General features: G+C 39.0%; 1 protein-coding gene across 6 annotated transcripts in view; it reads left to right on the forward strand.

The window, feature by feature from the left end:
• Nucleotides 1–5,231: 5,231 nt before the first annotated feature.
• NT5C3A (5'-nucleotidase, cytosolic IIIA) overlaps nucleotides 5,232–27,166 on the forward strand; it is a 43,346-nt gene continuing 21,411 nt past the window's right edge. For 2 of the 6 annotated variants that reach the window (XM_060414776.1, XM_042249206.2), the window contains exons 1-2: nucleotides 5,337–5,448; nucleotides 8,693–8,776. Coding sequence is in view for 1 of the 6 variants with exons in the window: in XM_004007912.5 (XP_004007961.1) it covers nucleotides 5,311–5,448 (138 nt within the window). In the remaining 5 variants the exon portion in view is untranslated. Of the gene's footprint in view, nucleotides 5,449–8,692; nucleotides 8,777–26,620; nucleotides 26,734–27,166 lie in introns of all 6 variants that reach the window. The other 4 variants (XM_004007914.6, XM_004007912.5, XM_060414775.1 and 1 more) reach the window with 3 other exon arrangements.

Consider the following 27,166-nt stretch of genomic DNA (forward strand, 5'->3'; position numbering starts at 1 on the left):
AAACGGGGCGGGAGCTAGAGATCGAGTTCAATAAAACTCTTGAACTTGGCATTGTTTATTAAGTTTTCAAGAAACATTAGTCGTTGATGCTGTTTCCTTTTCATGGTTTTTCAAAAAGCAACATTCAAGAAAAAAAACAAATGTTCTTCAGTGTATAGTTGTAAAATGGTTAAACAAACTGTTATATCCATATCATGGGAAAAAATTCAGAAGTAGAAAAAATGAAGTATTGATGCACAAAACAACTTAGATAAATCTCAAGGTCATTATGTTGACTAGATCAGTGTTTTCCAGTGGTTAAGATTGTGACCATAAAGTGATCACACAAGGGAATTCTCTGGCAGTCCAGTGCTTAGAACTCTGCGCTTTCACTGCCCAAGGCATAGGTTCAATCTCTGGTCAAGGAACTGAGACCTCACAAGTGGGATGGTCAGAATGTGTGCGTGCATGCGTGTGTGCGTGCATGCGTGCGTGCGTGTGTGTGTGTGTGTGTTTATGTGCGTATAAGGGCTTCCTTGGTGGTGCAGTTGGTAAAGAATCTGCCTGCAGTGCAGGAGACCCGAGTTCTATCCCTGGGTTGTGAAGCTCCCCTGGAGAAGGAAATGGCAACCCACTCCAGTATTCTTGCCTGGAAAATTCCATAGATTGAAGAGCCTGGTGGGCTACAGTCCATGGGGTCACAAGAGTCAGACACGATTTAGCGACTGAACCGCTAGTATGTATATAATATCATTGTGACCTGCTTTTTTTAAAGTGTATCTAGAAAGAGGGAGTAACCTGCTATATCAAATGCTACTGACCATCATAAAGAATGAAGCCTTACTGGCCCTAGCTGCATTTGGAGACACAGCCAAGAGCAGAAATCAGTAGGCTAACAACAAGCAAGTGATCCTTTGCACACAGTGTACGTCAACCAAAAAGAGTTCATAAAGAGTCTCAAGGAGAGAAAAAGAAAGGGAAGATTTGCTCAGCATCTGAAGAGGTCTTATTGTCTCCTCAAGTAGGCAGGAGAAAACCTCACGGGCCCTGCCTAGAGAACATATTAGACACCCAAGCAATGGTGAAAGAGAATTTTTCTTCTTTAATCACTGCTATTGACTGATACATACAAAATCAAAATGCTTAGATAGGAGATATGGCATCTGTTTGAATTTAAGCAACTTCCAACAAGAAGTAATTGAATCAGATAAAAGTAGGTGTAATGTGACAAAGGCCTTGAATACCTTTGTTAGTGAAAAAACTCTGTCAGATTGCTAAAATGAAGAGACAAATATCACCAGTAAGCAAAACTAACTTTCCAAAATTATCTGTAAATGTTCTATACCAAACAGTAATTTCCATGGACTTCAAACATAAAATTGAAGATCTATTTCTGTTGACGAAATAATACTGGCAACTTTAATTCCTTCTTGTTTCTCCTGTTCTACCAGTTCTATTTATCCACCCCTCCCTCCAATTGTTAACTCCTTAAAGAACTTCCCAGATGGCTCATTGGGTAAAGAATCTGCCTGCAGTGCAGGAAACACAGGAGATGTGGGTTTGATCCCTGGGTTGGGAAGATCCCCTAGACAAGGAAATGGCAGCTCACTCCAGTACTTCTTGCCTGAAAAATCCCATGGACAGAGGAGCCTGATGAGCTATTGTCCATGGTCACAAAGAGTCAGGCACATCCGAGTGACTAAGCATAATAAAGTCCCTTAAAGCCCCTCAATCACCATTTAGTTCCTTTCCATTCAAAGTATAGTGTCTAGACCAGGAGCATCAGCAACACCCAAGAGTTTGTTAGAAATATGAACTCTCGGGACTTCCCTGATAGTCCAGTGGTTTAGGGGCTTGGGGAACTAGATCCCATATACCGTAACAAAGAACAAAGATTCCGAGTGCCACAACGAAGACCTGATGCAACCAAATAAATAAATAAATATCTTTCAAAAAGAAATGTGGAATCTTGGCCTCCCTCCAAACAACATCCCCAGGTGGTTCACATTCACCCTAACGTCTGAGAAGCACTGGTTGAACTAACACTTGATTTCCTCAGTGGCTGTTTCTTTATAGCACAACTTCCCTCTTCTTTTTCCTAGGACCTCTGCCAAGTTATCTCCCAGGGCAAGAAAAAGACCATTACTCTCTAATTAAAGAGCTATAATAGCTAAAAGCTGTCCAAAATCATTTGGTTTTTTCCTTTTGCAGGATAAGAAAGCAAAGCCCAGAGATATTACATGAGTCCCCTAAGTCACAGCTAATGACAGAACCTTTCTTCTGCATACTTTCTTCCTGCTCGTTAGGTTCTTGCATACTGTCACTATCGCACAACAATACGCAAAGAAATGAGAGAGCAAGTCTCAGTGGTGTGTTTTTAGTAGTGAAAAGTTGGCTTAAAGCTCGACATTTAGAAAACAAAGATCATGGCATCCAGTCCCATCACTTCATGGGAAATAGATGGGGAAACAGTGTCAGACTTTATTTTTGGGGGCTCCAGAATCGCTGCAGATGGTGACTGCAGCCATGAAATTAAAAGACGCTTACTCCTTGGAAGAAAAGTTATAACCAACCTAGATAGCATATTCAGAAGCAGAGACATTACTTTGCTGACTAAGGTCCATCTAGTCAAGGCTATGGTTTTTCCAGTGGTCATGTATGGATGTGAGAGTTGGACTGTGAAGAAGGTTGAGTGCCAAAGAATTGATGCTTTTGAACTGTGGTGTTGGAGAAGACTCTTGAGAGTCCTTTGGACTGCAAGGAGATCACCCCTGGGATTTCTTTGGAGGGAATGATGCTAAAACTGAAACTCCAGTACTTTGGCCACCTCATTAGAAGAATTGACTCATTGGAAAAGACTCTGATGTTGGGAGGGATTGGGAGCAGGAGGAGAAGGGGACGACAGAGGATGAGATGGCTGGATGGCATCACGGACTCGATGGACCTGAGTCTGAGTGAACTCTGGGAGATGGTGATGGACAGGGACGCCTGGCGTGCTGCGATTCATGGGGTCGCAAAGAGTCGGACACGACTGAGCGACAGAAATGAACTAAACTGAACTGAACTTGCATTGTTTTAATTTTTAACAGCGTTAGTGGGCGAAGATCTTAAAGCTACATCCACCAAATAGTTCTTCCTCACAAGAATACTACTTAACTACTTCAAGCCAAGACTATACCAATTATCCTATCAGAGCAGAGTGTAACATTGTGCATAGCAAAAATTCATAAATTTACATCAAATTCCTTCATGTATTCTTACCATCCCAAGTAACATCATATATCATCATGGACAATAATTTACAGAAAAACACACTTACATACTTAAAGAGTTAAAAACAACAACAGAGAAATCAAACATGTGAACTGATAGTAGCCAACATGTGTTTCCCAGTTCTACAAAAGGCATTCAGGCACCCAGTGGTTAATTCCAGACTTGTTTTCTCACCAGATGCCTGCTGGGATAAGCTCTATCCCACCTTTCTAAGAACTCCCTTTCCGCAAATTTCCCTTCAAGCAGAACTGCCAGGGTCCCAGGGCTGGGACGACTAGAGCAAGAGTGGAGGGTGCAGAGAAAACCAACCCTTACTGCTCCCTCTTGTTCTCCTGTTCCAACTTTTTTCATGTCCTGGGCAAAGAGACAGCCTCACCGAGTAGCACCACCAGCTCCACAGAGTTGGTATGATTCCCCCAAGTAGCTCCCCTGCATCCCCTTCCTGTCATCCCCAGAGACAAGCAGGGGAAACTGCCGAAAGAGTCCTTGAAAGAGACCAGGCAGGTGAGAACAAGTCATGCTACTCAGAAAGGAAAATGATGGAAGAGGCGATGATTGATTGGAATGCAGCAGAAAAGGAAGAAACACCTACTTGCTCCAGCCTAACTTCAAGTCTTCTCTGCTCTGTTGCCATAGCAACATTTTATGTGCGTGGTATAAAACATATAACATAAAATTTACCAACATAATTTTTAAATGTATAGTACAGTACTGCTAACTGTAGGCACACAACTCTGCAACAGATCTCTGGAATTTTTCATCTTGCAAAACTGAAACAACTCAATACTCAGTTGTACGACCCCATCATTTCCTCTTCCTCAGGCCCCACGACCACTATTTTACTTTCTGTTTCTTAGAGTCTGACTACTCATTTAAGTAGAATAATGCCGCACTTGTCTTTTTTATGACTGGCTTATTTCACGTATACGAGGTCTTCAAGATTCATTCGTGTTGTCAAATCCTGCAGAATTCACCTCTATTTAAAGGTTGAATAGTATTACATTTGATGTATTTCCACATTTTCTTATCAGTTCATCTTTTGATGGACATTTTGGTTGCTTCCACATCTTGGCTATTATGAATAGTGCTGCAGTGAACATGGGAGGGCTAAAATTTCTACCAGTGTCTACTTTCGATTCTTTTGGATATATACCCTGACACAGGATTGCTGGATCATATGGTAATTCTATTTTTAATTTCTTGAGGAACTTCCACCCTTTTCCCACAGTGGCTGCACAAATTTACATTTCCACCAACAGTGCACCAGGGTTCCAATTCTTCACATCCTCACCAACATTCTTAATTTTCTGGTCTTCTTGACAGCGGCTGTCCTAACTTGTGTGAAGTGATATCTCATTGTGGTTTGTATTTTTATTTTCCTGATGATTAATGATATTGATAAGCTTTATAAGCTTCTTTACCAATTGTCTATTCAAGTCTTTTGCCTATTTTTTAATGGGTTTTTGTTGTTGTTGACATTTTTAACACAAACTAGATATTAACCCTTTGTCAGTTAAACGGTTTGCAAGTATTTTCTCATATTCTGTAGATCGCCTTTTATTCCCTTGTTTCTTTTGCTGCACCCTGCAGCTTGTCATAGCACTTTACAGCCAACCTACTGCGCAAGTCAGATAGCAACGCCCCAGATGCCTTCTGGGGGTTGTAGTCCTGAGTATCAGAGGAGTGTGGAAGGCCGAGGATTATTTCTGAGTGATGGTTGGCATCAGATTTCTAGCGGGCGGGGCTGGAATGAACCACTGCCTGGTCCTCATTAGCAAAGAGAGAAATTTAGTTCAGTTCCCCTTTTCTGTCCTTGAGCAGTTCCTCGGACCCAGGTTCTGAGAAGACCCTCTTCCCCACCTTGGCTTCCGGTGCAGGCGAGCTCCTGCTGCTCTCTCCAGCTTCCCGCCGCCAGGCCCTCGTGGGTGGGACCTCCCTGGGGGCGGGGCTCGCGCAGGAGGGGCGGGGCGTCCGGGCTTGTCCACCGGCCGGCGTTTCTGAGGCCGGTGGCCATCCAGCGACCTCTTCTCGAACCGCGAGGCGAAGGAGGCCAGGTCCATGGATCGAGCGGCGGTGGCGAGGGTGGGCGCGGTAGCGAGCGCCAGCGTGTGCGCCCTGGTGGCGGGGGTGGTGCTGGCCCAGTACATATTCACCTTGAAGAGAAAAACAGGCCGGAAGACCAAGATCATCGAAATGGTGAGTGTGGGGGCTCGTCGTGCCGGGGCGCGTGAGGGGTCGGGGTGGCCCGTCCGGCCTCGCCTTCCCGCGCCGACCGCTGCTGGAATGCTGGGGCCGCACTGGGGACCCGTTCGTCCCGCCTGGGGCGACCCCGCGGGCCCGATGTCCTGGTCTGGACCCTTGACAGCAGCTCTCGGCTTCCCGTGGGCTTAGTTATATCTCTATTTGAAACAAAAAGGCAGCAAATAGGTAATTCGGAAAAAAACTACCTCCCGCAGCAACACCCGCTTTTTCAAGAAATGGAACTTCCTGGGGATGTTTCGCCCTCCTCCTGGCATCCCGGGTCAAACCGTTGCAACAATCCAATTCTGATGGTGGTTTCTGCATCATGGCTAGGTTGAGCTCTGTTATGACAAGATGTAACTTGTCAGTGGTTAAAGAAATGACACTTAACCCAGTTGGAGTTCAGAATAGTTTATTTTGTATTTGAAATGTTACTCCTTCCTGTCTCAAACTGCTGGGAAGTATCTTTGTGTTTATTTTTCCCCCCACCAAACCTCTTACATAACGTTTTAGAAATTTATTTCCAATTTTATTGTAAGACAGTATTTGAAGAATTCCATTTGAGGTGCATTATTATAGGCAATATTTGCTCCAAAGTTGGGGATGTTTTGTGTTTTATTTAGAGCCCACTCATCAAGACAGTTTTTCTCAGTGAGTTGCATTCTTTGGTACTTACTGGAGTGAATAATCCTGTGTATACTCCCAATAATGTACTACACATGTGAACTTCTAGGATCTAGTATTGACAGATCAGTTGACAGTTTACCACTGTACTAAATAATATAATTTTAGGTTCATGTCTGAGAATATTTAGCTTCAACTATATGTTCTAATTGAGCACAGAAACTATTTGTCCCAATCTTTGCTCTTGGCCCTGGGCTGAATACAAAAATATTCTTTCATAAATAAAAGTTTTAAAAATGTTAATTCCCCACATGTTTCTTATGCCAATAGTTTTGCTTATTGCTAGGATTAAATTAGTGTTGGACTATTATTGCATAGTCTTTTCTCCATTTCTGTACTCATAAGAGCAAATGTTGTTAATCTCAAAATTTTCATTTTGTTTATGTAGGTATCCTGCATAGAAAACATTGGTGGCTTCCTTTTGTTCCAAACCAAAAATGTATATGTGTGAGGAAAAAAAAAAACCCACATTGCCATACCTTCTTGTATGTACTTGGACTGTGCATTGGTCTATCACTTCTATTCTAAACCAAGTAGAGGTAAAAAAGTCAATGCCTTCACAAAATCCACAATGAAGCCATAATCTTTAAATATACATAATGTGTAATATTAATTCAGGCATAAGGACAAGTAGTATTGTGGCTGCAGCATAATATACAGATATGTATTTGGAAGGAAGAGATAGGGAATGTGGACAAGGAGACAACATTGTAAAGGAATGTTGTAAAGCCATTCCAAACAGTTTGCCCTTTATTTTTTAGGCAGTGGGGAGCCATGAAAGGTAGTTGGACAGGATAATTGCATGCTCAAAAGTTTATTTTATAAAAATCACTTAGGAAAAGGTGAAAGGGGAGTGCTTGGAAAGAAAGAAATAATTTAGGAGGATGCTGGCAGTATTCCTTGTGAAAGATGATTAGAGCCTAGACTAGAAAATGAGAGCTCAGAGGATGAACATTTCCAGATAAAATCAACCGGACTTGGCAATACAAACTCTGAACTCATACAAACCTAGCGTTGAATCTAGCCTTTCTCATTTATCAAGCTATGTGATCTTGGGCCAGTTTTTTAACTTCTCTGACTCTGCTCACCTGTTAATTGGAAGATAATAATACTACCTACTTCGTGGGGTAGTTATGAAGTTACATGCAGTAACAGTGGGCATAATTGCTATCATTTGGGAGCTTATCATTATTTAGGATCATTAAAGAGATTAATCACATTGTGGGGATTGCACACTAAATGGTAATAACGGCTACATTATTAGCCAAGATCAAAAAGGGGAGAGAGAGAGCAGACAAGGATGATGTGGAGCAAATTCACTTTGTCCTGTTTAGCCAAGTAGAAATGTCCGTAAATTAGTTACATTAAGTAAAGAGCTTTGAAAAGCAATTATTGCCATATAGTGGCCCATAGTAATATACAGTATATATTTTACCTGTTGCTATTATCAGCAACAACAACTGAAAATGTAGTGCTGGAGTTGAGAAGATAGATTGGGATTAGCACCAGTACTTTCTGAAATGTCTAACTTCTTGGCAGTAGTAGTGAAAATGGTTATGATTTCTTATCCATAACTTTGCAGGAGGATGAAAAGAGAAACCTTGAGAATACTGACAAATAACGGGTGTTCAGTGAAGAAAACAGAGATCTCAGATGTGGGAAAAGAGAACACGTTACCAAAAAGGGGCAGAGTCAGCAGTGTCAGTCTGCACAGGTCACATGTTGAGCTCAAAGCCATATGCGTTAGACAGCCACTGAAAGAACAACAAAGTGAAGACCAGAAAGTGACTATTAAATGCAAAAATACTCATGCCTTCAGTGTGTGTTGTGTTTTGCTTTGGTTTTGAATGGTTGGCAATGTGCCCATTTTGGCAGGCAGGACAGTGAGAATGCTTAATGAAGTGAAAGGAGGAAAGGGAATAATCAATCAAGCTGAGTACAGTACTAGTACAGGAAGGCTGGGGATAGAGAACACAGGTGGACAGGTAACCTTTTAAAGAAATGAGGAACAGTCCTCTCTCTTTAAGAATGTACAGTAGTCACTCACTATCCTTGGCAATGTGCCCATTTTGGCAGGCAGGACAGTGAGAATGCTTAATGAAGTGAAAGGAGGAAAGGGAATAATCAATCAAGCTGAGTACAGTACTAGTACAGGAAGGCTGGGGATAGAGAACACAGGTGGACAGGTAACCTTTTAAAGAAATGAGGAACAGTCCTCTCTCTTTAAGAATGTACAGTAGTCACTCACTATCCTTGGCAGCTGGTTCCCACTCCCTTGGATACCAAACTCCAAGGATGCTCAAGGCCCTTTTATAAAATGGTAAATAGTTTTAATTATAACCTATGCACTATCTCCCATATATTTTAAATAGTCTCTAGTTCACTTCTAATATCTAATACAGTGTAAATATTATGTAAACAGTTGTAAATACAATGTAAGTGGTGTGTAAATTGTTGCTAGGAAGGAGCAAATTCAAGTTTTGCTTTCTGAGACTTTCTGGAATTTTTTTCCCAGGTATTTTCAGTCCTTGGTTGATGGTATCACTGATGTGGAACATACAGATATGGATGGCTGACTGTACCGCTCACTGATTTATAGGTGCTTATTTCAGCATATTTTAATTTACGTTATGTCTTATTTTCAGCCTTACACCAACTACGTCCACTTACTTCATTCTTTATTTCTGTCCAGTTGACTTAATTTCTCCTACTAAATGGCACCTCTTTCCAATTTTTATATATCAACTCTTTTCCTTTTTTCTTCATTAGCAGAGTATATTCTAGTTTTACTTTTTACCAACAGATTAATACTAATTTTTCTCCAATAGGAAACTAATTCCAAAAAAGGAAATGAGATGGTTTAATCTCATTCAGGTTTTCTCATATTCTTTATTGAAGTCTCCCAAAGTAATTGGAAACGGGGGGGGTCAAAGGTACAAACTTAACAGTTATGAGATAAATAAGCACTAGAGTTGTAATGTACAACCCTAGCTAACACTATGACTGTAGCTAAGATTAAATCCTAAAAGTTTTTATCATAAAGAGAAACTTTTTTTTCTTTTGCTTTCTTACTGTATGAGATGCTGAATGCTGAGTAAACTGATTATGGTATTCATTTCACAATGTACATATGTCAAACCATTATGCTATATACCCTAAATTTATAATGATGTATGTTACTTATATCTGTATAAATCTGGAGTGGGGAGATTCTCCTGAGATACGCCTACGTATCTAACCAATGAAATAAAATGGAAACACAAAACCAGAATAAATGTATAGTCTTAACGCTATTCCCTAAAGAGCAACAGAGAAGGTGAAAATTATTTGGACAGCAGGAATAAGGGAGATGGAACTGCCACTTGAAGCTCCCCAACCAGTTTAAACTGTCATTTCTAATTTAAACTCATCTCAAGTATTTATGGCTTCCTCGTGAACATCAGCAATTACTCCTTATATAGCTGGTGCTGTTTTTGAAACCTTAGTGTGTTTCCTTCCTAGGGATAAACTTCTAACAAAATCTTCCTTTCTTCTATCTTAAGATAATATCAGATGTTCTCTGAGTGCTAGTCTGTAAGTGGAAAGCCCACTACTGAATCTAAATTTAGATATATTTAGAAAAAGGGCAGGGAAAAACCAAGATTTAAACAACTGCTTCTGGGGGTTAACACTATCACATAGGCTTCTAAAATATTTTGATAACTCAACTTTAATTTTTATCAGTACAGAAATTTATGACTTCTTAGCACATGTGTTAAATTCTTGATTTGTTCTGTGAAGCGTATTCCCTGAATTCCTGTGGCATTTCCTGATGATTTCTCATAATGTAGCAATTTATACACTCTCTTAACCCACTCCAGTGTTCTTGCCTGGAGAATCCCATGGACGGGGGAGCCTGGTGGGCTGCCATCTCTGGGGTCGCACAGAGTCGGACACGACTGAAGCGACTTAGCAGCAGCAGCAGCACACTCTCTTATGTTGTTCACTATAATGTATGTTCTGGTATGTCTGGATTGGTGTGTGGCTTTTTTGTCGTCCTTTTTTATTAGTTGCACTTGACTAAGAGAAACAGAGACCCAAAATCGGTGGCTTTATTAAACAATACAGATTTTATTTTTCTAGTGTAACAGGAGATCCAAAAGATGGGCAGTTACTGGTGTTAACTAAGGGGTATAAGGTATGAAGAGGCCTTTGAAATGCCCTTGGCTTTTCTCACGATCACCAGCTGCAGTAGTCCTGGCCAACATCTCCATCTTCCAGACAGCAGAAGTGAGAGCAAGGAGAATGCTTACTCCATAAGCAAAACTTTTTCCTTACATGTGCATGGAGGGAACAGTGTCATATGGTCACCATGACTGTAAGGAAAGCTGAGGAATTTTGTTTGTTTGACTGAGCAACTTAACCACCCTCTGACAAAATGGAGAGTCTGTTAGTAAGAAAGAAGAGAGCATGTATGAAGGTAATCAGCAGTCTACCAGGCTACACTGTAGTGCCTGTTCTTTTCTCATATCACTGACCATTCAGTAAGTATTCGATATTTGATCAAATGAAAGTACACATAATATTAGCATTCCAACTATTCCAAGTACTTGGTAATAATAGCAATAGAGGATATAAATTCTGAATAGCTTTGATCTTCTGTCCACCCAAAGAGTAAAGACTTATTCATCCACACCTGAAGTAGCTAGATCTTAGTATTAATAGTTCCTGAGATATGGCCACTGCCTTCATAACATACTAATGAGATTAGAAGCTAACCACCTAAACAGGTGTCACTGCTAAGTTGCTTCAGTCGTGTCCGACTCTGTGCGACCCCATAGACAACAGCCCACCAGGCTCCCCCGTCCCTGGGATTCTCCAGGCAAGAACACTGGAGTGGGTTGCCATTTCCTTCTCCAGTGCATGAAAGTGAAAAGTGAAAAAGGGAAGTCTCTCAGTCGTGTCCGACTCTTAGCGACCCCATGAACTGCAGCCTACCAGGCTCCTCCGTCCCTGGGATTTTCCAGGCAGGAGTACTGGAGTGGGTTGCCATTGCCTTCTCCGAAATAGGTGTTACTACTAGCTTAAAAGCTAAAGTCCTAACAGTATTTCTAGAATGAAAGAATATAAATGTTGGAGAGATCAACAGAAGACTTTGTGGCGTTCAAAGGAATAGGAGGTGACATTGGGTAATGTTTGATAGACATGGTGATATTTGAGGGGTAGAAATCATGATGTGTCCAGTTTGAGTAAAATATATCTTCAAATAAGGAGAATACATTAAACTCTTAACTTTGTCAAAGAAAATATCCAAGGTCATCTTGAGACTCCAGATTTGCAAGTATGGAAATGTTTGTGCCAGGCATATGATTTTTGTCTTCTCAAAGCACATTTGTCATGCTTCCTGTGTGTTATCCTCATGTAGCAAGTTAACCACATTTTCAACTTCAGTGACAAGTTTGATATCTTATCTAGTGAGCTATTTTCATGTTAGCTAGAATAGTTCCTGAAAAAAGTTTTAGCTTTACTAACTGGGTTTTTTGCTTATTCCTTTTGTTGGGAATTCATTTACATGACAGATGAAGCCATCCTTGGACCAGATATTAGGTTGACCAAAAACTTTGTTCAGGTTTTCCATAAGGTCTTATATACTAATATTTTTAATTTATCCAATAATTTTGCTTTCTGGCTAAAAGGTATCATATCCTTAAATCCTTTTACTGTCTTCATTTAACAAGTACCCCCCTCCTCACATGATTCTGAGGCTTACAAAAGTTTGAGAACCATTGAAGTAAATAGTTCAAATTCCTGCCACCAGCATAATTACTAATATTACCAGTCACAAAACTTCCAGGTTAATTGCTCACAAATAGTGAAAATTGAGGCTGCCAGAATTTACTGTATGAAGAAGAGAAAGCAGAGTGATGAGAATGTAGGAAAATGAGCACTTTCATTTACTCAGGAGGTGGTATACATTGGTTAAGTAAGTAATAGTGTATGGATAAATTATGGTACACATATATAAAATATTGTGCAGCTTTGAAAAAGAAAAAAGTAAACCTGTATGAGTTAACGTTTTTAAAAGCTCAAAAGATAGTAATTAGGGGAAAAAAGCAAGTTGTAGGACAGTCGTAGTTCCAGAAAAGATATACGTGTATGTGCTTGTTATTGGAACTTCTTGAGAAACTATACCAGAAGATGTTGATGGTTGTTGCTGGTGATAGTCGAGCTTGGGAGGGTGAGACTATGGAGGAAACCTTCAACTTCATCATCCTTTAAGGTTTCATAATGTTTGAAGTAACATGAGCATGTATTTTATTTATTTTTTAAAAACTGGTTAATGACTTAGCAGTAATATTTTAAAAGGTGTGTGTTGGACCACATTGTAGAAACATCTCCATTATCAGGTGTTTGTAATTAACTTGCTAAAGATCCCTTCAGCTTCTTTTATTTTTTTAATAAATAAGATCTGGAATGTATTTTAGTGTGAATAATCTGGTAGCTGAGATACACTAAATTAGCATTGCTAGAATCAGAAGGAGGAGTGTAGGAGAAGAAAAAAATAATTTTCCCTCCACCTTTCTAAATTCTCCACTGGGGACCCCATAGCAAGACAAACTAACAAGAGAGAAACAGACAAGCTCATTGACATGTACAATACATGTGAGTAGAGTGAGGAGAGTGAGTAGCTCCTGGGTGGCTTAGAATTACACCGTCTGAAGCTAAAGGCAAAAGGAAGAGTGTAGAAGAGGTGTGGAGGAAGCCAAGTTTGATAAACCTGACCTAGGGTTGATACTCAGATTTAAGTGCATTCTCCATTAATAGATTCCTTGTGCTTTAATCATCTTCTCTTCCTCGTACAAAGGGAGTTGCAGATGGATATTTCTTTTATTAAAAAATGTAAATTTTCCCTTGGTGGTTTAGTTGCTAAGTCGAGTCCAACTCTTGCAACCCCGTGGACTGTAGCCTGCCAGGCTTCTCTGTTCCTTGGGATCTCTAGGCAAGAATGCTGAAGTGGGTTGCCATTTCCTTCTCCAGGGAATAGTCCCGACTCAGGAATCGAACCCAGGTCTCCTGCATTGCAGGCCGATTCTTTGCCAACTGAGCTACGAGGGTTATGTCTACTCTGTTTTCTAAGCTTCTCTGTCTGCTGTTTCTCTGAAATAATCAGCTCAAAATAATCGTTATGCAAAAAAGGTACACCTTTGGGGTGGCAAATCTGCTGCTCAGGAGGAGCAGGAATTAAAATAAGCCTGGAGTAAAGAGAATGGCTATGCTCTCTAGACTGCCTTGGCAGCAGCAGCAGAAAGAGGAGGGCTGAAAGTCGACACGCTGCAGAAGTGAAATACGTAGGATCTGAAAGGGAGCAGAATTTGTAACCCCAGAATACGCCTCTGTGGTATCAGGGTTATTTTAGGCTGTTTCTCTGTTTTTCTTGTAAAGGAAAAAGAACAGCTGACCCGAGAGAAACTCTGAGAAATAAGCAGAAGTTACCCTTTGATAGAGCAATTTACACTTCTAAGGGAAATTTCCATTTGTAGGGTTGTCTCCCTTTCTGTACCAGGAAGAGGGCTATGACTGAGTCTATTGAAACTCTTGGGCTTCCCAGGTGGCTCAGTAATTTAAAAAAAAAAATCCACCTGTTGATGTAGGAGAGGCAAGAGATGCAGGTTCGTTCCCTGGAAGATCCCTGGAGGAGGAAATGGCAACCCACTCCTGTATTCTTGCCTGAAAATTCCATGGACAAAGGAGCCTGGCAGACTGCAGTCTGTGAAGCTGAAAAGAGTTGGACACAACTGAGCACATAAACATAAAAACTCATAAAAGTCTCAACTCCACATAACAACCATACCCTTGTTAATTGAGCTTTGCCTAAAAACCTGGCTTTCCCTTCCCCAGCATCTTTTGTCTTTAGCTAAAGATGGTATGTAGGTGATGTGCTGTGCTTAGTCACTCACTCGTGTCCAACTCTTTGTGACCCCATGGACTGTAGCCCACCAGGCTTCTCTGTCCCTGGGGATTCACCAGGCAAGAATACTGGAGTGGGTTGGCATGCCCTCCTCCAGGGGATCTTCCTAACCCAGGGATCAAACCCAGATCTCCTGCTTTGCAGGTGGAGTCTTTGCTGTCTGAGCCACTGATGGCTTGGGTCATTTTGAAAGTTAACTCAGTTTTCTTGGGTATTTCTGATGTATACAGGAAGTATACTGTATATGTTACTAAACTTGTTTTTCTCCTATTAATCTGTCTTTCGTTACAGTGGAGTCTCAGCCAGTAACCTAGAAGAGTAGAGGGAAAATTTTTTTCCCTCCCCCACAGATTTTATAATTTTGCAAAGTGTTTTGGATTATCCTAAATTTTCATAGCAGTTTAAATGTTCCCTATAATTTACTTAAATCATTTCCATGTATTCCTCTTTTACTTGTTTTTAAAATAATTATTGAATTAAGCATACAGAGAATCTGAAATCCTACTTCAATCTTTCTCCTTTTATAGGTTGTAATTTATGTCTTCACATAATAACTTGTTTGAAATCTAATGTCATGAACCTTAGCTGATAGATCAGTTCAGTTCAGTTGCTCAGTAGTGTCGGACTCTTTGTGACCCCATGGACTGCAGTACACCAGGCCTCCCTGTCCATCACCAGCTTTTGGAGTTTACCCAAACTCATGTCCATTGAGTCAGTAATGCCATCCAACCATCTCATCCTCTGTTGTCCCCTTCTCCACCTGCCTTCAATCTTTCCCAGCATCAGGGTCTTTTCAAATGAGTCAGTTCTTCTCATCAGGTGGCCAAAATATTGGAGTTTCAGCTTCAACATCAGTCCTTCCAGTGAACACTCAGGACTGATCTCCTTTAGGATGTACTGGTTGTATCTCCTTGCAGTCCAAGGGACTCTCAAGGGTCTTCTCCAACACCACAGTTCAAAAGCATCAATTCTTTGGCGCTCAGCTTTCTTTATAGTCCAACTCTCACATCTATACATGACTACTGGAAAAACCATATCCTTGACTAGACAGACCTTTGTTGGCAGAGTAGTGTCTCTGCTTTTTAATATGCTGTCTAGATGTTCACCCCTTAAAAAAAACAGCGATCAGGGAACTCATGCAATTCTGCTTTTCTGCCAGCAGGTGGCAGACTTCCCCTCTCATGGCACAGCGCTTCATTTCTAAATTACCTTTCTTTTTAATGGCCTTTTATGTTTACTCTTTGTTGCTTTAACCTGAAGTGAAGCAGAAGGCACCACCCCACAAGGTGCCATTTTGGCGTGTGAAATATTTGGCGTTGAAGGCAGTCAACACGCAGCTGACTCAAGAAAAGCTTTTTACCTCCTCACCTGCCTAAAAATTTAGAAAGGGGTCCTCTACCATGAGAGAGCTATCACCAAAGATCACAGTTTTCATCTGGAACATTTCCCTACATAGAGGGACAGATGTTTGTTTACCAAACGTTTGATCTTCCCCTCTTCCTGGGAATTGCCTTCCTCACCTTTGAAGCCCCAGACCCCTGCCTTTTTATCCTTAGCTCAGCATTGTATAATATATAAGCCTTGATCAATTGCCTGGCTGTCTCTGGGGCTCACATCTTTGTGGGGGGCTCTTGTAGCTACGAAATTAATTTTTTCTGTTAATCTTTCCTTCTAGTACAGGGGGATCTCACAGGAACCTAGAAGGGTAGAGAGAAAATTATTTTTCCTCTCCTGCTAAAAACTATTAAGCTTTGAAATTTAAGCCAAGTAAGACAGTATTTTGCTATTACAGATGTAAATGCCTTTTGTCTCCTTTTTTTCCAATACATGTTCTTCATTTTCAAGGTGCTAATGGGTTACAGAGTTGTTTAGCAGTTGATTGGAGAGTTGCTCAATGTGTTTGGCAAGTTCCTGCTTGTAATTAGGTGGAAGTAGATGATCACAGGTTTACCATGATGTGGGTTCCTGCAAGATCCTTCCTGCCTCTGTTATATCTCCTTTGAAGACTTGTCATGGTACAGCCTTCTCATTTACCTTATCTCAGATGTCCTACTCGGAGTCTGGGTTCAAAGTAACACCATCAACAAAAATAATAATAGTTGTGTTTTTATACAGTCTTCCCCCATGAAGAGTTTGTCAGTTCATCTCAGTTTCTCTCAGTCACACTTATGGCGTTCAGAGGGAATGAGACACTTGATCAAGTTTAATATAGGGAGATAGGACAAACTGGAGAACCTAGCCTGGCTTTATAGCATAGTGAAATGTTACAAAGAAGAAACCGGCTGAAGTTCCCTAAGATAAAAAAGAACTACACCGACATTAGAACTAGGAATTAATTAGAAACTGAGTTGCATTTGGCTTAGTTTGGCACTGTTTTGTTATCTTGTATATCCAGATAGTGCCAAACTATTTTTGCCACATGCTAGTTATTCAGTAAATGTTAACTCTTCTATCTTCTTCCTTCTATAAATAAAGTTATTCTTTTCCCATCTTGATTTTAGACATGATGTTTTCATGTAGTATGTTTATTACTAAGTAATGCATTTAAAACTTATCTCTAATTTTATTTGATAACAGTATTTTATTTGAGACCTCAGATTTGGAGATAAAAACTGAATGGTTTTATTATATCATACATCTTTCTCAGAGTTAAAAATATTAAAAAGAATGAGAGATATACAGCATTATGCCAAATTTTGAGCGACATTTCTTAATCTGCATTCCTGATGTTATCTTTGTAGATGGTTCAGCTGGCCTGGGAAGCACACGTGGAGGATTGGCACATACTATCATGTCATTTTCAGTTAATTTCACTGTAATTGTACAAGAAGCATGAGTTATTAGAAAGGATAAAGCTACATGCATTTGACTCACTTTTGAGTCCCCTCTAGTATACTCACAGCAAGCACAGATCTTGATCATTATAGATTTAATTAACTCATGGGGTCTACACCATGTGTGGATTTCCAGTCATTTGATTCAGCTTTGGGGTGTTTTGATGATTGACTCATGAATACCTGAATTACAATTAAGCTTTTTATAAGGAATTTCTCCATTTAAAAATTATTTGCCTATTTTATACTTAATCTCCCATTGATTCTTCCTCGTTTTATTTCTGAGATAGTATATGCTGATATAAAATTATATATCTAGATGAAGGGAAAAAAGTAATCTGCAATTTTCACCAACCAAAAAAACCCATATTTTAGTAAATGTACTCCTTTCTCTTTCTATGCGTATAACTGTTAAGTATCATTTTTCCCATGGGGTCATACTATATGACATTGTTTTTAAAAAGATGATTCACTTGTTAATTTATTTCTTAATAACAAACTTACCCTTATTTTAATAACTATATTATGTTATTTCAGTATTATATATGAATATCATCAATTATTTAGCAAGTTCTTCACTGTTGAGCATTTAGCTTGTTTCTCATTTTCTGTTATGATAAATAATGGATCAGTGAGCATTCTTGTAGCATCTATGCATGTCTGTGACTGTTTAAATGGAATTGCTGGAGCAAAGCCTTTTGAGTATTGGTGCCAGGTTTACCCTCTGGAAAGGTTGTACCAATTTATATTTTCACTAACAGTATATCCAAGTACCTAGCTCCATGTTTTCCTGGAAGTAGGTATCTTTTTTTTCCTCATCTTTGCCAAATGATAGCTTTTTTAAAAAAATGTTTCTATTACTTTTGAAATTAAACTTTAAAATACTTGACCATTTATTTTCTTCTTTGCTGAATCATCAGTTCTTTATCTTGATTTGCAAGAATTTTTATAAAATGCCTTTGGCCACGAGAGTATGTTAGAAATACATTTTTCCAGTTTTTTTTTTTAATTTCACTTCCATTTTTGAGTAACTAAATATGACCCTCCTTTTCATACCTTTGTACTAATTCTTTATAGAATGTTTTGCTGACCTTAATTTGCACGTAACTCCTCATTTACACCTTATGACCTCATTTTATAGCCAGGCTAGGAAAATATAGCATATTGTTTAGTTTGTACAGCTTACTCACTAACTGACTCATAGAATGAGGAAGGCTACTGAAGAAAAAATAGTAAAATATTATGATTTTGTCCCAATAGATAGTTTTCATTTCACTTCATAAATATGACTTAACATAGACTGCCCATTGCTTCTAAAGAGGTGTATAGTAACATTATATACACTTTCACTTTCTTTTATTTTGAAACATATGTTTTAAAAAATAATCTTTATTTTCTTCCAAGTATATTATTCATTATAGAAAATTTAGAAAATAACCAAGAGTATGAAGAGGAAAATATAGTCATTTGTGACCCTGTCATTTCTCTTTGATAACTATTAATTGATTTTTGGAATATATTTGATTCAGTCACATTAGATGGTTATTATATTAAATTTAGTTTGTTACTGGTTTATTATTTAAACTTTTATATGTTTATTCAAAGTGAAATTAGGTATATTTTCTCTTTTTGTCTCTTTTTGAGAGACTTTTGTCTTAGAGTTTTATACTAGTTACTTCAGAAAAGAAATTGGATAGTTATTTCATGTGTTACAGTTCATCTGGCATGGAGCTATCTGTTAAAGTTTGATAGAGCTCACAAATACAAAACTGACCACAAAGCTTTTTAAAGGCCATTTTCTACCAAACTTATTTTTATAAGTTCTAATAAGCAAGTGTTCCAATGTTGGTTTGGTTTTGGTTTGGTTTGGTTTGTTAAAGTATAGCTGACTTATAATGTGTTAGTTTCTGGTGTACAGCAAGGTGATTCAGATATATTTTTATAGATATCCTTTTTCAGATTCTTTTCTATTATAGTTAATTACAAGATACTGAATATAGCTCCCTGTACTATACAGTAGGACCTTGTTTATTTTATACATAGTGGCTTTTCTGCTAATCCCAAACTTCTAATTTAACCCTTCTCCCACTCCTTTCCCCTTTGACAACCGTAAGCTTGGTTTCTGTGTCACACATTTCTCAGACAGTAAAGCGTCTGTCTACAAAGCGGGAGACCCGGGTTCGATCCCTGGGTCGGGAAGATCCCCTGGAGAAGGAAATGGCAATCCACTCCAGTACTATTACCTGGAAAATCCCATGGACAGAGGAGCTTGGTAGGCTACAGTCCATGGGGTCACAAACAGTTGGACACGACTGAGCGATTTCACTCACTCATATGTTATCAAGAGGCTTCCCAGGTGGCGCAGTGGTAAAGAATTTGCCTGCCAATGCGGGAGACGCAGGTTTGATCCCTGGGCTGGGAAGATCCCCTGGAGTAGGAAAAAGCAACGCACTCCAGAATTCTTGCCTGGAAAATTCCATGGACAGAGGAGCCTGTGGGACTACAGTCCATGGCATTGCAAAAGTCTGGCATTTCTGAGCAACTGAGGACACATATGTTATCAAAACTTTTCTAAGATTAAGTTCCTTGGTTTGCTGTGTTACTACTGTTCAGAGAAGTTTTGTAGGGGTTATAGTTTATGTTTTCTTCTACTTGAAGTGAAGTTGCTTACTCGTGTCCAGCTGTTTGTGACCCCATGGACTATAGCCTACCAGGTTCCACCGTCCATGGGATTTTCCAGGCAAGAATACTGGAGTGGGTTGCCATTTTCTTCTACTTATACACTTTTAAAAACTCTATCAACCACTGATATCATCCATTTAATTTTTTGTTTGGGTTTTTTTTGTTGTTTTTTGTTTTTTATTTTTTTAATTTTAAAATCTTTAATTCTTACATGCGTTCCCAAACATGAACACCCCTCCCACCTCCCTCCCCATAACATCTCTGTGGGTCATCCCCATGCACCAGCCCCGCGCATGCTGTATCCTGCGTCAGACATAGACTGGCGATTCAATACTTACATGATAGTATACATGTTTCAATGCCATTCTCCCAAATCATCCCACCCTCTCCCTCTCCCTCTGAGTCCAAAAGTCCGTTATACACATCTGTGTCTTTTTTCCTGTCTTGCATACAGGGTCGTCATTGCCATCTTTCTAAATTCCATATATATGTGTTAGTATACTGTATTGGTGTTTTTCTTTCTGAACGTGGAAGAAATGGACAAATTCTTAGAAAAGTACAATTTTCCAAAACCGAACCAGGAAGAAATAGAAAATCTTAACAGACCCATCACAAGCACGGAAATTGAAACTGTAATCAGAAATCTTCCAGCAAACAAAAGCCCAGGTCCAGATGGCTTCACAGCTGAATTCTACCAAAAATTTCGAGAAGAGCTAACACCTATCCTACTCAAACTCTTCCAGAAATTGCAGAGGAAGGTAAACTTCCAAACTCATTCTATGAGGCCACCATCACCCTAATACCGAAACCTGACAAAGATGTCACAAAAAAAGAAAACTACAGGCCAATATCACTGATGAACATAGATGCAAAAATCCTCAACAAAATTCTAGCAATCAGAAGCCAACAACACATTAAAAAGATCATACACCATGACCAAGTGGGCTTTATCCCAGGGATGCAAGGATTCTTCAATATCAGCAAATCAATCAATGTAATTCACCACATTAACAAATTGAAAAATAAAAACCATATGATTATCTCAATAGATGCAGAGAAGGCCTTTGACAAAATTCAACATCCATTTATGATAAAAACTCTCCAGAAAGCAGGAATAGAAGGAACATATCTCAACATAATAAAAGCTATATATGACAAACCCACAGCAAACATTATCCTCAATGGTGAAAAATTGAAAGCATTTCCCCTAAAGTCAGGAACAAGACAAGGATGTCCACTTTTACCGCTACTATTCAACATAGTTCTGGAAGTTTTGGCCACAGCAATCAGAGCAGAAAAGAAATAAAAGGAATCCAAATTGGAAAAGAAGAAGTAAAACTCTCACTGTTTGCAGATGACATGATCCTCTATATGGAAAACCCTAAAGACTCCACCATTTAATTTTAAATGATTCTTTGTTATAAGTTATTAGTTTATAAACTTGAATCTCTTTCAATAATTCTTCATTGTTTTCTTACCTTATTATTTTTTGAGTTTGTTTAGCATAGCCAAAAGAAGGGATAGTAAGTTCAGTCTTTGTACTCTTCTTTTAGGTGTGCAGGATATAATACACCAATAATAAAAGCCATTAATAGCATAACTGTTTCTTACCATTTTTAATATAACCCATACCAAACTAGTACTCCCAAGCAATACTGTTTCCTTTCAACATATAGAATACCAATTGTGTGATGTGGAGAGAGTCCAAAATTAAAACAAAAATTTTTCTTGCTGTTACATTTCAGGCACAGAAATTTAGACATAATAAAACGGGAACATCAAGTTCAGTGCTGAGCATCTTGAATATTTACTACTATTAATAGTACATTTGAGAGAAGAGGAAGGAAGAAAGATTTCCTTCCTTTATGGTATTGTCTTACACCCAGTTTCTTGAACTTGACCTACTTATTACAACATAAATGTCATTTCCTCTAAAGGAGTTTACAGAATTTATTACTTCTTAAGTGAAAAAATAAAAAGATACAGACTATGTTCAAAAACTTCATTTGAGTTTCTGAAAATTAAGTTTCTCAACCCTAGATTGTTGCATAGAGTTTTTAAGAAATGCATTGAGACCAGACCCATAGGTTTTCCTCAGTTGGTATATATGTGTGTAAATTCATAAATGCAGCAATAAGCTGTGCTAACAGTCACCAAATAGGATATGTTTTTGAAATTGCTTTAAGTGAGAAAAAAACTTATAGGAAGGTCTTTATTTACTGTTCATTTTCCCAGCATGTAATAGTTCATTATTTTCAGCTCTGTTTTTGCTTATTAAATATTTTAAACCATATTCATATAAACATTTATATCATTTATTTCAGTTTTATTTTGACAGTCACACTGTTGAAGTCAGTTGACTTGTTTTTTTCAGAGAAGTTTTGATAGAAGTCAGATACCTAGACAGGTGTTTTGCATGTTTAAAAAAATGGTCTTGCTGTTTACATCACGCAACAATTAGCAGGAACAAGTTTTGCAAGAGTCCTTATAGAGAGGATTACATCTCATCTATGAATTGTCTTCCTTATATGACGTTATTGCTTGGTTTGGAATAACTTCCTAGCGTGTCAGTCAAGTTCAGGTTGAAGTTTAAAAATACATTACATAGAGGAATGATAATTGTATTATGATAAACTTTAGTTAAGTCATAGGGTGGATTATTGAGAAATAACTATATACCACAGGTTTTATGTGGGATTATGAAGTGGTTTTTTTCATATACAACTGTTAGTTAATGCAATACCTTTATTCTCTTTACTCCCTGACCAAAGATTAAAAATAAAATCAATTAATGAGTTATTAAGATTTAAATGGATAGATTTTCTCTGGACTTTGTTTTTTTATTATTTCAAAACTTTTGATGGCAAAGTATGAAGTGATCATTTTTAGTTTTTCAAGTTAATTGAAAATTGACAACATCTAAACATTGTAACAAGTTATTCAGAAGTACAAATGAATATCCCTTTCTATAGTGATAAAGACAGCCAGTTTCAGTGTTATAAGGGGAGAAAAATCTGCCAAACGTTTGACTCCTGCATGCTTCTTTGCTCTCTGGTATATCAGTTTCAGGTGTAGAGTTTCATTAGGAGTGGTATGAGTAATTACTGTTTCTATGACAGTGAATAAAGAAACTCCCAGGCAACAAGGCCCAGTCATTGTGTCCAGAGATGAAAGTCCACTGTGTGTTGTTAAAAGAGTCTGCCTTTATGACTTTATGACTTCTTCCTGGATCTGTTAAATCTTCTCTCAAAAAAAAAAAAAAAAGATCCTAGAGCTATTTGAAACCAGTTCATTTTCTTTCATTCAGTATTTTGCATCTGTCCTCTTCCTTTTTTTCTGGCAAGTTTCAAAACATTGTTCTTATTGATACACATCTTTAGTCCTCTCATGTCAGTGTTATGCTTATATTATTGCCTAGAAACAGTGCTGATGTAGTAAAAAAAAAAAAAAAGCCTTCCAGCTCATCTGTGTAAGTAAGAAGTGACTTCTCCCAGATCTTAGACTCCTTATCTATAATGGAAAAGGAAGTATTATCTTACTCTTAGGGTTTTACTGATTAAATTATGCAGGCATACCTCATTTTACTGCACTTTACATTTTTTGCAAATTCAAGGTTTGTGGCAATTCTACATCAAGCAAGTCTGTTGGCACCATTTTCCCAACAGCATTTATTCACTTTGTATCTCATATTTTGGTAATTCTTGCAGGGTTTCAAACATTTTTATTGTTACTGTGTCTGTTACTGTGGTCTCTATCAGTGATCTTTGATGTTACTATTGGAAAAAAATTCTGACTTGCTGGAGGCTTCAGGTGATTAGCACTTTTTAGCAGTAAATTATTTTTAAATTAAGGTATATAAATTGTTTTTTCAGACATAGAGGGACACCTTACCAGACATACAATCCCATCCCCCTGGCATATACTCACGTACTGGATGGAATTCAAAGGCAGACATTGTCTCCTACATATGGTCAGGAAACAATACTCATATTTCATCTCTTCTCTACTCTCCTTAGATTAACAGGACAGAACACCATCAGAGTCAGAGCCATCTATCCCTTCAGTTCAGTTCAGTTCAGTTCAGTCACTCAGTCGTGTCCGACTCTTTGCAACCCAATGCATCGCAGCATGCCAGGCCTCCCTGTCCTTTACCATCTCCCAGAGTTCACTCAAACTCACGTCCATCAAGTTGGTGATGCCATCCAGCCATCTCATCCTCTGTCGTCCCTTTTCCTCCCTACCCTAGTCCCTCCCAGCATCAGAGTCTTTTCCAGTGGTCAACTCTTTGCATGAGGTGGCCAAAGTACTGGAGTTTCAGCTTTAACATCATTCCTTCCAAAGAAATCCCAGGGCTGATCTCCTTTAGATTGGACTGGTTATATCTCCTTGCAGTCCAAGGGACTCTCAAGAGTCTCCTCCAACACCACAGTTCAAAAGCATCAATTTTTTGGCACTCAGCTTTCTTCACAGTCCAACTCTCACATCCATACATGACCACTGGAAAAACCATAGCCTTGACCAGCAAATTTGGAAAACTCAGCAGTGGCCACAGGACTGGAAAAGGTCAGTTTTCATTCCAATCCCAAAGAAAGGCAATGCCAAAGAATGCTCAAACTACCGCACAATTGCACTCATCTCACATGCTAGTAAAGTAATGATCAAAATTCTCCAAGCTAGGCTTCAGCAATATGTGAACCATGAACTTCCTGATGTTCAAGCTGGTTTTAGAAAAGGCAGAGGAACCAGAGATCAAATTGCCAACATCCGCTGGATCATGGGAAAAGCAAGAGAGTTCCAGAAAAATGTCTATTTCAGCTTTATTGACTATGCCAAAGCCTTTGACTGTGTGGATCACAATAAACTGTGGAAAATTCTGGAAGAGATGGGAATACCAGACCACCTAACCTGCCTCTTGAGAAATCTGTATGCAGGTCAGGAAGCAACAGTTAGAACCGGACATGGAACAACAGACTGGTTCCAAATAGGAAAAGGAGTACGTCAAGGCTATATATATTGTCACCCTGCTTATTTAACTTCTATGCAGAGTACATCATGAGAAACGCTGGACTGGAAGAAACACAAGGTGGAATCAAGATTGCCGGGAGAAATATCAATAACCTCAGATATGCAGATGACACCACCCTTATAGCAGAAAGTGAAGAGGAGCTAAAAAGCCTCTTGATGAAAGTGAAAGAGGAGAGTGAAAAAGTTGGCTTAAAGCTCAACATTCAGAAAACGAAGATTATGGCATCTGGTCCCATCACTTCATGGGAAATAGATGGGGAAACAGTGGAAACAGTGTCAGACTTTATTTTTGGGGGCTCCAAAATCACTGCAGATGGTGACTGCAGCCATGAAATTAAAAGACGCTTACTCCTTGGAAGAAAAGTTATGACCGACTTAGATAGCATATTCAAAAGCAGAGACATTACTTTGCCGACTAAGGTCCATCTAGTCAAGGCTATGGTTTTTCCTGTGGTCATGTATGGATGTGAGAGTTGGACTGTGAAGAAGGCTGATCGCCGAAGAATTGATGCTTTTGAACTGTGGTGTTGGAGAAGACTCTTGAGAGTCCCTTGGACTGCAAGGAGATCCAATCAGTCCATTCTGAAGGAGATCAGCCCTGGGATTTCTTTGGAAGGAATGATGGTAAAGCTGAAGCTCCAGTACTTTGGCCACCTCCTGCGAAGAGTTGACTCATTGGAAAAGACTCTGATGCTGGGAGGGATTGGGGGCAGGAGGAGAAGGGGACAACAGAGGATGAGATGGCTGGATGGCATCACGGACTCAATGGACGTGAGTCTGAGTGAACTCCAGTTGATGGTGATGGACAGGGAGGCCTGGCGTGCTGCGATTCATGGGGTCGCAAAGAGTCGGACATGACTGAGCAACTGAACTGAACTGACCAGACAGACCTTTGTTGGCAAAGTAATATCTCTGCTTTTCAATATGCTATCTAGGTTGGTCATAACTTTTCTTCCAAGGAGTAAGAGTCTTTTAATTTCGTGGCTGCAGTCACCATCTGCAGTGATTTTGGAGCCCCAAAAAATAAAGTTTGATGCTGTTTCCACTGTTTCCCCATCTATTTCTCATGAAGTGATGGGACCAGATGCCATGATCTTCTTTTTCTGAATGTTGAGCTTTAAGCCAACTTTTTCACTCTCCTCTTTCACTTTCATCAAGAGGCTTTTTAGCTCCTCTTCACTTTCTGCCATAAGGGTGGTGTCATCTGCATATCTGAGGTTATTGATATTTCTGCTGGCAATCTTGACTCCAGCTTGTGCTTCTTCCAGCCCAGCGTTTCTCATGATGTATTCTGCATATAAGTTAAATAAGCAGGGTGACAATATACAGCTTTGACGTATTCCTTTTCCTATTTAAAACCAGTCTGTTGTTCCATGTCCAGTTCTAACTGTTGCTTCCTGACTTGCATATAGGTTTCTCAGGAGGAGTCAGGTAGTCTGGTATTCCCATCTCTCTCAGAATTTTCCAGTTTATTGTGATCCACACAGTCAAAGGCTCTCTCCCTTAGAAACCAAAGTACCCCTCTTGAGAAGAAACTAGCCATCTTGGTTCTCATGCTGTATTTTGCTTTGTTTTAGGGTCAACTGGCTGAATTCTCTGCTTTAGAAATATTCTTCAAAATAATCCACCATATGATTTTTATTTTAAACTTTCTTTTCTGATTATGGACGTGATTGGTTCAACTACTGTAACATTTTAATAAGCCATTTTTCCCCAAGGAACTCATTTATTTTATAAAGCTGAGAAAATAAAAATGGCCCTTTACTCCCATTACTGATACTGTCTTTTGTGTTCAACTTCAGATTTTCCTGTGCTTATTTAAAGATTTTCCCCCAAAGTTGGACTCTGGCTATTGATACTCTCATAAGTCCTTTCACTGGATAATAGGTCATGTATATCTCAGTTTACCTGTAAATATTGATCTCACAGAGCAGTACTGTATATTGATTTACAGGCATGGATTCTGAAGTCACAGAAACCTGAGTTTGAATCCATTTCTGCCATTTGCCAGCTATGAGAATAATAGTAGCACACACCTTCTTGGGTTATGAGATGAGATGAGACGAGGTACGTCAAGTGCTTAAAAGTGTCTGGCACTCAGTAAACATACAGTAGATTGTAACTATTTATAGTAAATCGTCTTTGAGAACTATATAATTTTTATGTGTATGCCACAATTTATTCACCTCCCTTGTATCAATAAACATTTAGATACTGGGCATTTAGGGTGTTTACAGTTTCCCAGTGTTATAAAGCAACTCTGCCATATACATCCTTACAACTAAATCTTCATGCACTACCCTGTTTCCTTAGGGTAAAGTCCTTAGGACATAAAGTTGGTCTGTTCAAAGGGAATGTGTATTTCTAAAGCTTTTAATAGTATTTCTAAATTCCCCTCCTAAAAGGTTGTGGAACTCCAACTCCACCATATTTTGTTGTTTTCCTTGAAGATGATTTGCAGAAGGAAATGGCAACCCACTCCAGTATTCTTGCCTAGAAA

Source organism: Ovis aries, chromosome 4 (assembly GCF_016772045.2).
Source record: "Ovis aries strain OAR_USU_Benz2616 breed Rambouillet chromosome 4, ARS-UI_Ramb_v3.0, whole genome shotgun sequence".
Taxonomy (NCBI): domain Eukaryota; kingdom Metazoa; phylum Chordata; class Mammalia; order Artiodactyla; family Bovidae; genus Ovis; species Ovis aries.